This window comes from Gymnoscopelus braueri (assembly GCF_963280865.1).
Source record: "Gymnoscopelus braueri genome assembly, chromosome: 6".
Taxonomy (NCBI): domain Eukaryota; kingdom Metazoa; phylum Chordata; class Actinopteri; order Myctophiformes; family Myctophidae; genus Gymnoscopelus; species Gymnoscopelus braueri.
This window is the reverse complement of record NC_137607.1, coordinates 54,362,015-54,375,884: the sequence shown is the minus strand read 5'-3', so window position 1 is coordinate 54,375,884 and position 13,870 is coordinate 54,362,015. Positions and strand designations below refer to the sequence as shown.

Sequence of the window (13,870 nt, the reverse complement as noted above, 5' to 3'; positions counted from 1 at the left end):
CATGGATTAAAGCAAAAATAAAAGCTCATGACTGAAAATGTTTGTATGACCAAGTTCTAATGTGTGATTTGTGAAACAGTATGAAAATGAGCCCCCCCACACTAGTGCTGATTCCTAGACAATTAACACAATATGTAACATTATGACGTTTTAGTAATATTGTTCCTGCTGTTCTACATACTGCCAACCAGGTGAAGAAGTTTGCTTATACAAAAGTATGAAATATCCGAGACCATTACGATTTTATGGAAAATGCTTATGAGCATATTGCTAGTTGACCACAACAAATGCTTAAAATAATATCCATGTAGATATCCACATTTAGGCTGCGACACACGCATGCACACACACACACACACACACGCATGTGCGCCAGTGTTGATTTTGACAGCACATTTTGATTTAGTTTTAGTCATAGTCTTTTGAATAAAATTCCATTTAGTTTTAGTCATATTTTAGTCATCTGCAATGTCTTAGTTTTTGTTTTAGTCGACTAAATCTAACTATAAGATTATAGTCGACTAAATCTACAGTTGATTTAGTCGACTAAAATGTATTTTGGCGGTGCCTTGATGGCATCGTAATGGCTGATTTTACACTTGGTTGCATGCTGAAAATAGCCGATCTACAAGCTCACAGTTGTGAGCTTGTAGATCTGCTATTTTCTGAGCACAACACCCGAGCACAACCAAGCATAAAATAACTTGTCTTTTAGTTCTACTGGATCTCTTCTCCACTAGTCCCTCCCAAACATTTTAGTCTAGTTTTTATTTGTTGACGAAATTGTCAATATATTTAGTATTAGTTTTAGTCGTCATAGCTTAGTTTTTATTTCGTTTTTACTTAGTTTTCGTCAGTGAAAAAAGGTAGTCGACGTACATTTTTCGTCATAGTTCTAGTCGATGAAATCAACACTAACACACACACACACACACGCACGTGTGTGCGCATACACACAGTTACTCACCAGTATGCTCTTGTAGAGGTTGCCATTGCCTTGCTCCAGACTGACTCGGATGATACACGCGTCCTGGGCCTGGGTGTTGTACACCGGCGGCTGGCTCGGGGACGTGGGAGACAGGGGAATGAGGGAGTGTGACCGTCGGTGTGTGCAGGGCGGGCCGGGGAGGCAGGGGGACGCGGGGGTCTGAGGGACGCTGGCCGAAGAGGAGCTGGTGTCCATGGAGTGGAGAGAAGTACACGACGAAGACTCCGACAGCTGCGGACGGACGGACACAGTCAAACACAGGGCTGTCACGATTAGGACATTTTCACGTGATGATTCGTCGTCGCTCAAATAATTGCGATTGACGATTACAGTAAGGATTGCAATTGTTTTGAATCTATATATTTTTTAATCTATAATGACATGCCTAAAATAGGAACACCAGGTTGAGAGTGGTTAACGTTTTGTGCAAAGCGGTTATGCATAATACGTATAATTTTGTTTGTTTGTTTTTTTATAATGCATTTCTGTCAGGTGGAAACCTCATATGTCCAAAACTGTTACTTTTCAGGATTCAAAAGCATCAGATCTACAAGCTCAAAACGAATCGCTTCGCGCCGCGTTTCGAGCTTGCGAATCTGCTACTTTTGAAACTATCGCGTGTAAATATACGAAAAAACTGAAAGCTAAAACGTGGAGATAAGAGGTTTCTGCCCCGACAGCAACGATAATACTGTATTTATTGATTTATATATATTTTTTGTAATACAAAAAATAACATTCCCAGAGTAAAAGCCATTGTGGGAGAGCAAAGAGAAATGCCTAAGTGTGCCACGAGGAGTTAATCATTCACCTTGTTCTGCTGGGCGTCTGAGGAGTGTGTGGGTGTGAGTCCCTCGCTGTCCGACGGGCTGCTGGAGTCACTGGAGGACACGCTGACAGAGTCCATGCTCTCCCCCGAGCTGCCAGTAGGGGGCGAGCGTGGCGTCTCCCTGACGGGAGAGCTGGCTGATGATGATACGTCTGCTCCATGGAACAGGCTGGAAGGAAAACAGGCCGGTGGCGTGGTGCGTGTTAGTCAGTGGTGGACAGTAAGACAGTACATTTACTTGAGTACTGTTTAGCAGTGGTGTAAAGTAACTAAGTTTACAATTTTTAGGTACTTTTACTTTACTGGAGTATTTCCAATTGTCTATACTTTAACTTTTACTCCACTACACCTCAGAGGAAAATACTGTACTTTTACTCCACTACAATTATTTGAAAACTTTAGTTACTGGTTACTTTGCAGATATAAATTATTACATTATAAAACATACATTAACAACTTTATCCCTATAAAACTCCCTATTTTATACCTTCTTGATTCTCAAACTTTTTCGTGCCAAGGACCCCCAAATTGATATGTATTTGGGGCCGTGGACCCCCATCTGAAAAGGTTTTGTGCCAGGAAGTCCCAGAAGAGAAACTTCCTAAAGGTTTTAAAAAATAGCAGATGTACAAGCTTGCATGAAGTGATGCGCTGTGAGCTTGTAGATCTGCTATTTTTTGAATAGCATCCATATAAATGGATAATGTGGTTAAAATGATTGTGATGCTATGTTAACTACTTTAGCTGGGGACCCCCTGGAACCCCCCCGCAAGGACCCGTAAGGGTCCCCAGACGCCACTTTGAGAACCACTGCTGTAGGCTAGTTTACTTGAGTACTTGTATTTTTGGATACTAATGACTGTCACCACTCTCAAATATTGTACTTTTGACTCTACATTATGAATTACCCACTTAAGCCCTATTTCAAATATAGTGAAAACAGCTCATCTACAAGCTCACAATGCGTCGTGAGGCAATGCGTTGATATTTCTTTGAAAATTACTCCTAACCCTGAAAGCATCTACTTTTGAATGCTTAAGTATTTTTTCTTTTAAAGCAAGTACTCCAGTACTTTAACTCAACTACATATTTGACCAGGAGTCTCTATACTTTTAGGCTGCACTAGCCTTCCTGCTTTCGTGTCTAGAGGGGCGGGTTTAAAATCAGCGCGGCGAGGATGCGCCTGATCCCATTGGTTCACCGATCTGTCCGTCAGCCCCCGCCCCGTCAACACAACATTACGAGCGACGCCCACTGCACTCTGGTTGGTTGGGGAAATGAAACACTTCCTATACCGGGTACACTGACGCGCTGGTCCAGGCTTTTATTTTTTAGCAAAACTAAACAACAAAAGCCTGGAGATCGAGGCTACTATACTTTTGACTCAAGTACTGGGGTTGAGGACTTTGTCCACCACTGGTATTAGTGGATAACATTAATCGGCCACACAGCGTTCCCCTCAACAATGATGTGGTGAGAAATCCTGTCCAAACCAAGGAAAAACTATGTTTTCAGGGTCTTTTTTTTCTATGTTCACACAGAGGCTATAGTCCCTATAACTTCTACTGCAGTTTTCATGCTGTCATTTTGTGTACTCACAGGCTGAGTCTCTTGACCATGCTTTTGCGAGGTTTGGGTGAAGTTGGACTGCTGTCACCGAGCCCTTCTATCTCACAGGACAAGGCATAGCTGCAGGAAAGACAGAAATGACGTGAAAAATACCATAACAGAAATACCATAATAAACCATTAGCAAACCACCAAATATATCGTCTCTGTCGGGTGGAAACCTCATATGTCCAAAACTGATACTTTTCACGATTCAAAAGTATCAAAAGTAGCAGATCGACAAGCTCGAAACGTGACGCGTTCGCGGCGCGTTTCAAGCTTGCAGATCTGCTACTTACTTGATACTTTTGTGAGACGCTGTAGTAGTATGATCAAGTATGGCGTTAATTTACAAAAAAACACAAAAAGTTAGAATATGGAGATAAGAGGTTTCTGCTCGACAACCACGATATATTGGGCTTGTGCATTCTCTGTGTGTGTGTGTGTGTGTGTGTGTGTGTGTGTGTGTGTGTGTGTGTGTGTGTGTGTGTGTGTGTGTGTGTGTGTGTGTGTGTGTGTGTGTGTGTGTGTGTGTGTGTGTGTGTGTGTGTGTGTGCGTGCGTGCGTGCGTGCGTGAGTGCGAGACAGAGACAAGAGACAGAGAGTGACAGAGACAGAGAAGTGATGGAGATGAAGAGCAAAACAATAGAGCATTAGGTCAGTGGGGAGAGGAGGAGAACAATGAGAGAAAGAGGGCTTTATCATTGTGGATCTGGGAACAATAAAACCCCCCATAGACTCATGTTACTCTCTCTCCTAATCTAATAGATCAGAGGCAGCAATCAAAAGATAAGGGGGTCAGTCAGTCTGCATCATTTACCTCTCCTCCTCACTGTGTTGAGGCTGGCTCTTGAACCAGCGGAGGAAGGCCGGGTCGGGACTCAGACAGTAGCTGTTACAGGCCGACTGCAGCAGCTTGATCTGGGCGATCACCTCAAACTCCTGCAGTGGGGAGAATTATGCATGGGTTAAAGCAAAAAATATAATCTCACGGCTGAAAATGTTTGTATGACCAAGTCCTAAATGTGCGAGTTGTGAATCAGTGTGAAAGGAGCCCCCCCACCCCCCACACACACTAGTCTAGCACTGTTTCCTAAACAATCAACACAATATGTAAAATGATGATGTTTTAGTAATATTGTTCCTGCTGTTCTACATACTGCCAACCAGGTGAAGAAATCACAGACTGAGGCTTTAACCCTTGCTTTCATATGAAATATTCGATTTTATGGAAGATGCTTCTGAACATATTGCTAGTTTGGCCAGTTCAAATGCTCCAATCTTAAAATATCCCAAAATAGCCCATCTACAAGCTCTCAAGCATTGAGAGCTTGTAGATCGGCTATTTTCGCTGCGCAACATGCTTCCATGGAAGACATGCTGACTTCTATGGAATAGAAATTAGTCGTGGCGACTGAGAACTTTAATCCATGAGAATGACAGGAGAGACAAAAAGATGGAAAACAGAGAGAGAGAGAGAGAGAGAGAGAGAGAGAGAGAGAGAGAGAGAGAGAGAGAGAGAGAGAGAGAGAGAGAGAGAGAGAGAGAGAGAGAGAGAGAGAGAGAGAGAGAGAGAGAAGCAGACACAAAAGATAAAGAGATAAAGTAATAAAGTGCCAGAGATGGAGAGAGAGTGAGGGAGAGAGAGAGAAAAAGGGAGAGAGAGAGAGATCAGAGCTCAGACCTAATGCACTTTGAAGCTTATGCTTCGCTCACACTGACACACCACTTGTCAAGCCTATAGCGGAATCATGTGATGGCAGTGTGACATGCAGGATCTATGAGCGGCGGCGGACAGAAAACTCACCCTGCGTCTCTTCTCAAAGTTGTACAGACCACCCTGCGGAACGACACAAAGAGCACGCTGTCAGAGGAGCCCAGACATCACATACCAGCGGGCGGCTTAGACAAACAGCGTTAGGTTGGACCACTCCAAAAATGGAACCAGCTAAATTCCTCACTCACTCATGGAAACTTAACGCTCCACACTTTCTGACAGTAGTTTACACACTGAGAGAGAGAGAGAGAGAGAGAGAGAGAGAGAGAGAAAGAGCGAGAGAGGTCTAGAGTTCGATAAACTCCACCATCACTCAGACTCGCATACGCAAGCTCACCTGCACACACATACACACACATACACACACATGCAAGTGCACACTTGCGTAATCAATGCTGTAAGACAGAAAACTTTTATCTCCATGGTTTTTTAATGGCCTACTTCGTACTAGAGGGTCGCACAAAAGTAGTGAAAATAGCTGATCTACAAGCTCACAATGCACCGCATCACGACGCATTGTGATCTTGTAAGATCAACTATTTTAGCTATTTCTGAAAAAACTCTGAAAGTGAAAGTTATAATATCCATCTGCCCGTAGGATTTATAAATATTTAACCAATGGAAGAGCTTGGGACTAAATAATAACTCATTGGATTCATTGGAACACATTGGTTCTTTTTTCCATATCCATATTTTGGACATACAAGGTTTCCAGCCCACAGCAATGCTATACACAAACCAACCACTGAGCAGGCGTTAGGGTGATGTTTTTACCTCCACCAGGTCAGGCAAGGCTGTATCCAGCATGGTCAAGTCTGTTAGGAAGGTCCCCAAGTATGGTATTGTTCCCTGCATGGCTCCCTGTTGAGCAAACAACAGATTCAAAAACACACAATCCATAGCTCAGGGTTACAAAGAGAATGGGTCTATTGTACCAAAAATAACAGAACTTAATTTACAGTATGTTTGTTGCCTTGGGGGGAAAAAAACGAGATGTCTAAAAATATAAAGAGCAATTTCATTGTCCTTTAAATAGGCTGTGTTGCCCCAAGGGCATTGTTGCTGAGTCTGGTAGTAAAGCTGCCATTTTCCTCACCATTTCCTTCTGCAGCTGCAGTCTCTTGTGAGTGCGTTTGTGGTGATCCTTGGCACCGTTCTCCACACTGGCAAACTTTGAAGTGCCCTCCTGTAAAGGAAACGGAAATAAACTTTAACTATATGGGTAACCGGAGTCCCTCAGGGCTCAATACTAGTGTATTTTCTGTTTTCGACTCACAACGCGACGCGCTGCATCACATTGTGAGCTTGTCGATTGGCTATTTTCAGCGAAAGCTTTCCCAACAATACCGATGCTGGGGTTTAGGTGGTTATTTTACAATATGCAGTATATCTACGCATATGTAGCCCATTTCCTGAGGCCAACTCTATAAATGCCTTCTAAATCAGTAGTTCTCAAACGTTTTCGTGCCAAGGACCCCCAAATTGATATACAGTATATGGCCGCGGTCCCCTCATCTGAAAATGTTTTGTGGCAGGGACCCCCAGAAGAGAAGATTTGTTTTAAAAAACTGCAAAATTATTCTTAACTTTTTCAAAAATGTTAAAAAATAGCAGATGTACAAGCTCTGTGAGCAGCTGTGAGCTTGTAGATCTGCTTTTTTTGAATAGCCAACGCTAAAATCTAAAGTGACACGGATGCTTTCCCAGTATTAATGGGTTGTTTAACCTGATCAAGATAAAAAACAATCTTTGACAGCGACCTCATCCCAATGATGTCCAGTAACTCACCCTCATGAGCAGCTCTCTGCTGGTCAGGTAGTTGTTGTGGTCTGAGAAGATGTCAGACAGCTCCTCAAAGGTCTGCATGCTGTCTCTGTGCATGGCCACACACAATGAAAGAGTTAAACAAGGGAACGAGTAGACTGAAAGATAAACCCAATGCACAACTATCCTGCCAAAGGGTTAAACTCTTTAGTCAAGACTAAGCAGGAATATTTATGGAATTGTTAAGAATACGGAAACATACTTGCTCACACAGGCCCATGCCCTTTTCAGCCTGTAGATGGGATTGGTCTGAAGCGCAGACACAATGGCTCGAAGGGAGGAGAAGTTCTTGCGCATACGACACTCCTGGAGGGCGGTAATTAAACACAAATCCAAGCTTAACGTTGTGATCCATCAGATTCGCCCGTTCATGCACTAATATACTGCCGTTCTTATGGGCGCGTACTTGAGCTACATAAACAAGAGTGACAGTAAAATTGGCTTCAAGTGCACAATCACCCCTATTATAAACAGCCCATAGTGAGTAAGTAGTACAAGGTCAAGTTGGCACTCGCTCTTATAATAATAAGAGATAATAATAAGAGGACAGGACCATCATATGAATACCTAAAATGCAAATGTAAAATCGGACAGAAACCTTGTCCGACCGCAAATGCCCTACTTCATCATACAAGAGTGTCACACAAAGGTAGTGAAAATAGCAGATCTACAAGCTCACAACGCGTCACGTTGTGATCTTGTAAATCGGCTATTTTCACTATTTTAGCACTATTTTAGCACTATTTTAGCCGTACCTGAGCGATGTCTATCCAGCGCTGGATGACCCGTGCTCGGAGGTGCGGCCGGATCTGCCTGCGTCTCAGCACCGTGCTGGCCACGCACGCCGCCACGGCGTTGAACTGGGTTATGGTGGCACGGATGGTGGGGGCACTGTGTTTGTTCTGCTTCTTGTCCCTCTGAGACCAGATGGAACCCAGGCAGTGGTGGGGGACCACCTTTTTAAATAGTAACTAGAAGAACAGGAGGGAGGGGGAACACTTGTTAGCATAAGAGAGCTGAAGAAAACATCAAGGGGATATTAATACAAATAAATGCCGTCTTAATCCAACAGCAAACGCTCCTGGGGTGTGCATTTCTTCAATTAAGTGAACACCCTCTACTGAACTCTACTTTGTGTTGTGTAGCTTTTCCCCTGTCCTACTACCCCCTCATTCACTCATGTTCATCCTTCTCTCCTTTTCCCCCCTCCTTTTTATGTCTTTGTGTTATTCACGCTGAGGAAGGCCGTTGGCCGAAACGTCCGTGACACAATAAATAAGAGATCCTAAAAAAGGACAGAGTGAGTGCTGGTGATCCTTCCCTTACCGCGTCCATGTAGGTCAGCTGCTCGGCTATCAAGTCGGCCTCAAACGACAGGAAGTCCTCTTGGACCTCGATCTCAACTTCCTCTTCCTCCCCCAGGCAGAATGAACTGTTACCGTGGAAACCACCTGGGAGCAACCAAACAAGAGTTGATTGAACTAAAAAAGAAATCAATGTGGATAAAGGGAGTAAGCCTAAGAAAGTAAGGGACTATTAATGAACCGATTCTGGGCAGATACAAGTTTCCAACATTTACATGCACATAAGCAGTCTTATCACGTTACTGATACTATAACTGTAAGGATATAACCAGATTAAAAAGATTAGTTGCAGTGCAATGACCATATCATGATACTTGCAATCAGCCATTGCAAGTACCATAACACCTGATCCCATAAGTCGTCACAGAATGTTTTACAATGTGTCATGATCATTGTTATAAAGCTCCACAAGTGTTTACGAGCTCCTAAAAACCACAATGATACAGTGCCACAAGCAGGCTACAATGCATCACAGACATGGGTGTCTGACAAGTGTTACTCTTAAGTTTACCAAAAAAAAATAACTGGGTCACACTAATATAATTATGATGCATAGATTTTAGCCCATTCAATCCGGGAACACATCTACAAATGTCTTCTAAATCCTAACAGTTTTTTTACCCCCCCGCCCGAAGCAAAGATTTGAGTTACAAATGTCTGCTTTGAAAAAGAAATATATATATTCAAGATTTGCACAAAAAAAAGCAGATCTACAAGCTCATAGCGCGGCACTCGGTGCCACGCTATGAGCTTGTATATCTTATGGATCTGCTACTTTTGATGCTTTTGTGTGACGCTGTAGTATGATCAAGTAGGGCGTTAATTTACGGAAAAAACACAACATTTGGAGATAAGAGGTTTCTGACAGCAACGATATAATCCCAGTACTGCATGGAAACTGTGCATGGAAACAGCTTAACTGCATTATTCTCTGCAGTGAATTAGATTGTTTTATTCTAGACAACAGATTGTGTTGGCTTGATGGCAATTGGACTGGTCTCCGTCAGACGCTAACCTTCGGTCTCGTCCACGTTGGCCTCGCTCTGCAGCTGGTCCAACAGGCCCTGTGCCCGTCTGAGGGGCTCCGAGCCTGGCAAAGTCCTCTGCAGGTAGCCCATGATCCTGTGGAGGCAGGGGTAGTCCGGAGGCTCCTGGAAATCCTCTGGACATTGGTCCAGCCAGGCACGCAGGATGGAAGCCAAGGCACTGGACAAGAAGGAGAGAGAAACAAAGATTAGAGCCGGTACTGCAAGATGGACAGTCGGGTGAGAAAAGCGAGGAGCATGTCACGATTATGATATTTTATATGACGATGAATTGTCACACAATACTTGCGATTAACAATTTAATTGTGTTTTTGTCGTGTAACACTGGAACTTATGAATACAAATTAAATTTCTGTTTTGCTTTTAGGCTTTGAAGTATGCACAGGGCAGATATGACAAATAACCTAAATACACAAAGAAATGACTGACATATTTAATACATTCAAATACTTTCAAAAAAACATTAATAGTGGAAATAGACAATCTACAAGCTCGCAACACGTTATAGCGACGCGTTGTGAGCTTGTAGATCAGCTCCACTATTTTTGAAAATGTTTGAAAATCTAACATTTATCAACATTATGCTAAATAATTGCAATTATCTCAAATAATTGCAATTATCTCAAATAATTGCGATTAGGCGATTATGTAATAACTATGACAGGCCTAATCATCTCACAATGAGATGTTGTGAGTTGAGAGTGTTGAGAGTTGTACTGAAATGTTATGTGTGGAGATCAGATCACCAATGCAACAGCCAGAGAAAAGTATTACAGAGGAAGTGAAGAAGGGAAGAGGGAATCGGATTACAGGTCAATCATCTTACTTTCGGATGGCTCCTTTGGTTTCAGAACCTCGACTTCCCTCATTCTGCCCAACGCTCGCCTCCACACTTCCATACCTGAGAGAGATAATAATGAGAGGTTTGCCAACAGCCATGATTTCATCATTATTTTCATTATCATCAGTCGGTGAACCTCCTGTTCAAAAGGTATGCATGTGTAGGCTGTCTGTGTCGTTTTAACAAACCCTGCAAACCCTGAGTTCGGTCAGGTTCTATTCAAAATGATGGAACCGTTGATGTTGTGCAAGCCTTCATATGAATTCAGGATTTAATCTGATCTGCTATTTTTGAAAAATCTTGAAATGTTGTGCACATTTTTGAATATATGTATTTTTAAAGTAAATATTTGTAAAATATAAAGTAAATATTTGTAAAATATAAAGTAAATATTTGTAAAATATAAAGTAAATATTTGTAAAATATAAAGTAAATATTTGTAAAATATTTTGTTCCAGGGACCTCCAGAAGCAAAGGTTTGAATTACAAATGTTCGCTTAAAAATATATACATACATTCAAAGATTTGCACAAATGTTCAAGATTAAAAAAAAATAGCAGATCTACAAGCTTGTATATCTGCTATTTTTGAATAGCCAAAGTATACAATAATGGTTATAGCTCAACACTAAAATGACACTGATGCGTTCCCGGTCTTAACTCTCTCAGTGCCAATGAATTTTTTTTTTTATTGCGAACCATCTTTTTTTTTTTCAAAGTAAAAGAAAAGTGCTTAGGAAGCGAGATACAGCCTTTTTCAGTTATAGGTTAAACAAAGAGTGGATGGAGCTGCAAATCTTCAGATAATGATATCTTGGGTTCTGAACACTTTTTTCAAAAAAATAAATAAAAAATAATATATATATATATATATATATATATATATTTTTTTTAAAACTCTGGATTTCTCGTTCTGGCACTGAGGGTATAACCCTAAAACTCGGGATAACTCGGGGTCAGAGTTAATGGGTTAATGGAATCTATTAGTTTTTTTATTAGTATTTTTTTATGTTGCTATGGACAATGTGTCTTTTAACCCAAACATGGGTCCCTCCCCACAGTTTGGGAAACGGCGCTATGCGGTACCTGTCCAGTAGCAGCTGCAGTACGGTGTGTGTGCTGGTGAACGCCCTGTAGGTGGACAGGAAGATGGAGGTGTAGGTGAGGTCGTTGTCTCCGAACGCCGTCAGCAACGTCTCCACCAGGCGCTCCAGCGTTCCTGCCCGGATGCTCCGGATCTTGCAGGTCTCCAGCTGGCTCACCGTGTGGCCGGGAGGCAGGCGATCCCCCTCCGCCTGGATGGACACAAACATTAAAAACACACATTAAACACACACACAAACACGCAGGGATTATGTTACACTGACTGATCCGATGTGAACGAGAAGTGAGCTTTACTGTAAATGTTCTGTTATTAGTCTGTTCATCCGCTGCATAGACCCTCCTACCCGGCTTTGGTTGCAGCTTACACAGTTTATCACATAATTACAGACACACATAGTTATTAACCACTTTGAACCTGCCTGTCCCTATTTTGGGCTTGTCATTATGTACAAAGAGAACGTGACGTCACACCATTTGAAAGCAACAGCTGAAAACCTCTCAAGATGGCGCCACCTGTCCATTGAACTCAATGGACGGGGGTCCAAGGAGAATGAGCAGGAACAGAAAAGGGGGCGCGCGGGAGTCATTTATAGGAGAGAGGATAGAGACCTACAGTCAATGGTCTTTTAGAGAGACAGGAGGAAAGAGAGAATGAGAGAGGGAGGGAGGGAGGGGGGGAGAAAAAGAGAGAAACCTTGGTGCAGTTAGCACGCTACAACAGGAAACGCTCCAATCTGCTTTTAATCAGAGAGAGAGCCCCTCCTCCACCCACCCACCGTCCCCTCCTCTGAGTGAGACAGACAGGAGGACAGAGCCAAGTTCTCCCACACCACCAGCACTCTCTGATAACACAGCTCCGAACACACAAGAAATATGCTGACTTCACTAATCACTGTGGAGATGACCTACTGTACGTTGCTATGTGCTATTATGCATGCATGCTGTCACTAGGGGACAGATCAGCAGGGCAGGGCCAAAGCCAGTTCAATACTGCTAACTTTACAATCCCACTGTAGGTACATTAATGCCACAGTATTGTACAACTCTGTTGTTTACAATGAATTGTACATTATTTACAGAGAAACATAGACGAGAGCAACTGCGCACTCAGCAAACGTGTGGTTCCATAATAGTCGGGGTGGAAACCTCATATGTTCAAAAACTTACTTACTTACTTTTCAGGATTCAAAAGTTGCAAAAGTAGCAGATCTACAAGCTCAAAACGTGTCGCTTTGAGCTTGTAGATCTGCTACATTTTGATGCTTTCGTGTGACGCTGTAGTATGATCAAGTAGGGCGTTCATTTACGAAAAAAACTAACATTTGAAATTATTTGGAGATCAGAGGTTTCTGCAACGATATGCTGTTTACAATAGGCCTGTGCGTGCGTGCTTGTTTCTGCAGTACAGTAGCAAAGTCTGTTTTGGTAGAGAAACCAGCATAATCTTTAAGTAGCATTATAACATTGGGAATAAATGCATATAGCTGGCAAGACATGCTAAGTGCCCTTGGTTAAGTGTAGCCCGTCTCTGTGAGGGTTCCGAGGGCACGGCTGCCATCTTTCTCTTCCTCAAAAGGAGCCAATCTCAATCTCCCATGTCAGATCCATGGAGGGGAAAGCAAACAAGGGGGAAAGCAAACAAACAACATAACATCCTGAATCCATGCTTTTAACCCCTTCTATATGCGAGATATTTCGTCGGGTGGAAAACCTCATATGTCCAAAACTGTTACCTTTCAGGATTCAAATTCAAAAACATCCAAAGTAGCAGATCTACAAGCTCAAAGCGCATCGCTTCGAGCCGCGTTTTGAGCTTGCGGATCTGCTACTTTTGATGTTTTTGTGTGATGCTGTAATATGGAGATAAGAGGTTTCTGCGCGACACTGACGATATACACTTTTTATGTGTTCTATACATGTACAGTAGTACATAGAATAATTCATGCAACAGAAGGTGCTTTTGTTTTTAAACTGATAATGATTAACTGTATCTGTTATCTAGGAGTATTTGTTGTTGCAGTGCTTGCATGGACACAGGCTAAGTCATGACAGAAGAGGAACAGGCAACAATTTATTCAGTTTTTATACAGTGCTCTGACAATGAAAAAGCCTATTAAATCAATTTCTTGTTGGACTAACAGTTCAACCCCATTGTTATACTAACAATTCATAAAAACACGTGCCACTGCAATGGAATGAGAACTTTTATTGGTGAACAGAAAGTCAGGAAATCACGTGCTTTGGCTAAACAGTCCAGCTCTGGTCAAACTGTTGATTTTCGCCAGCCTTTCCACTGGGTGTTGTCTAAAAACTGGGAGAATTATGATTAAAGTGTCAAAACAACAGCCCTAGTAGTGCATGATACTACACAATAAAATCCACAGTGTTAATTTAACTCTGAGTGTACAAGTGGAACCAAATTGACACAGAGGGCCTTGCAGCTGAATGCTTGCTTCAAACAATAGAGAGGGTTTTCTTTTGACTAAAGTCT

General features: G+C 42.3%; 1 protein-coding gene across 4 annotated transcripts in view; it reads right to left on the bottom strand.

Annotated features, from left to right (window-relative positions):
• rgl1 (ral guanine nucleotide dissociation stimulator-like 1) overlaps positions 1-13,870 on the bottom strand; it is a 174,575-nt gene that overhangs the window by 134,686 nt on the left and 26,019 nt on the right. For all 4 annotated transcript variants that reach the window (XR_013933340.1, XR_013933341.1, XM_080431395.1 and 1 more), the window contains exons 3-16: positions 11,362-11,570; positions 10,262-10,336; positions 9,405-9,595; positions 8,352-8,476; positions 7,781-7,996; positions 7,228-7,331; positions 6,990-7,074; positions 6,298-6,387; positions 5,976-6,062; positions 5,232-5,264; positions 4,245-4,366; positions 3,417-3,506; positions 1,800-1,986; positions 968-1,219 (exon numbers count right to left, since the gene is read on the bottom strand). Coding sequence is in view for 2 of the 4 variants with exons in the window: in XM_080431395.1 (XP_080287521.1) it covers positions 968-1,219; positions 1,800-1,986; positions 3,417-3,506; positions 4,245-4,366; positions 5,232-5,264; positions 5,976-6,062; positions 6,298-6,387; positions 6,990-7,074; positions 7,228-7,331; positions 7,781-7,996; positions 8,352-8,476; positions 9,405-9,595; positions 10,262-10,336; positions 11,362-11,570 (1,866 nt within the window). In the remaining 2 variants the exon portion in view is untranslated. The remainder of the gene's footprint in view (positions 1-967; positions 1,220-1,799; positions 1,987-3,416; positions 3,507-4,244; positions 4,367-5,231; positions 5,265-5,975; positions 6,063-6,297; positions 6,388-6,989; positions 7,075-7,227; positions 7,332-7,780; positions 7,997-8,351; positions 8,477-9,404; positions 9,596-10,261; positions 10,337-11,361; positions 11,571-13,870) is intronic.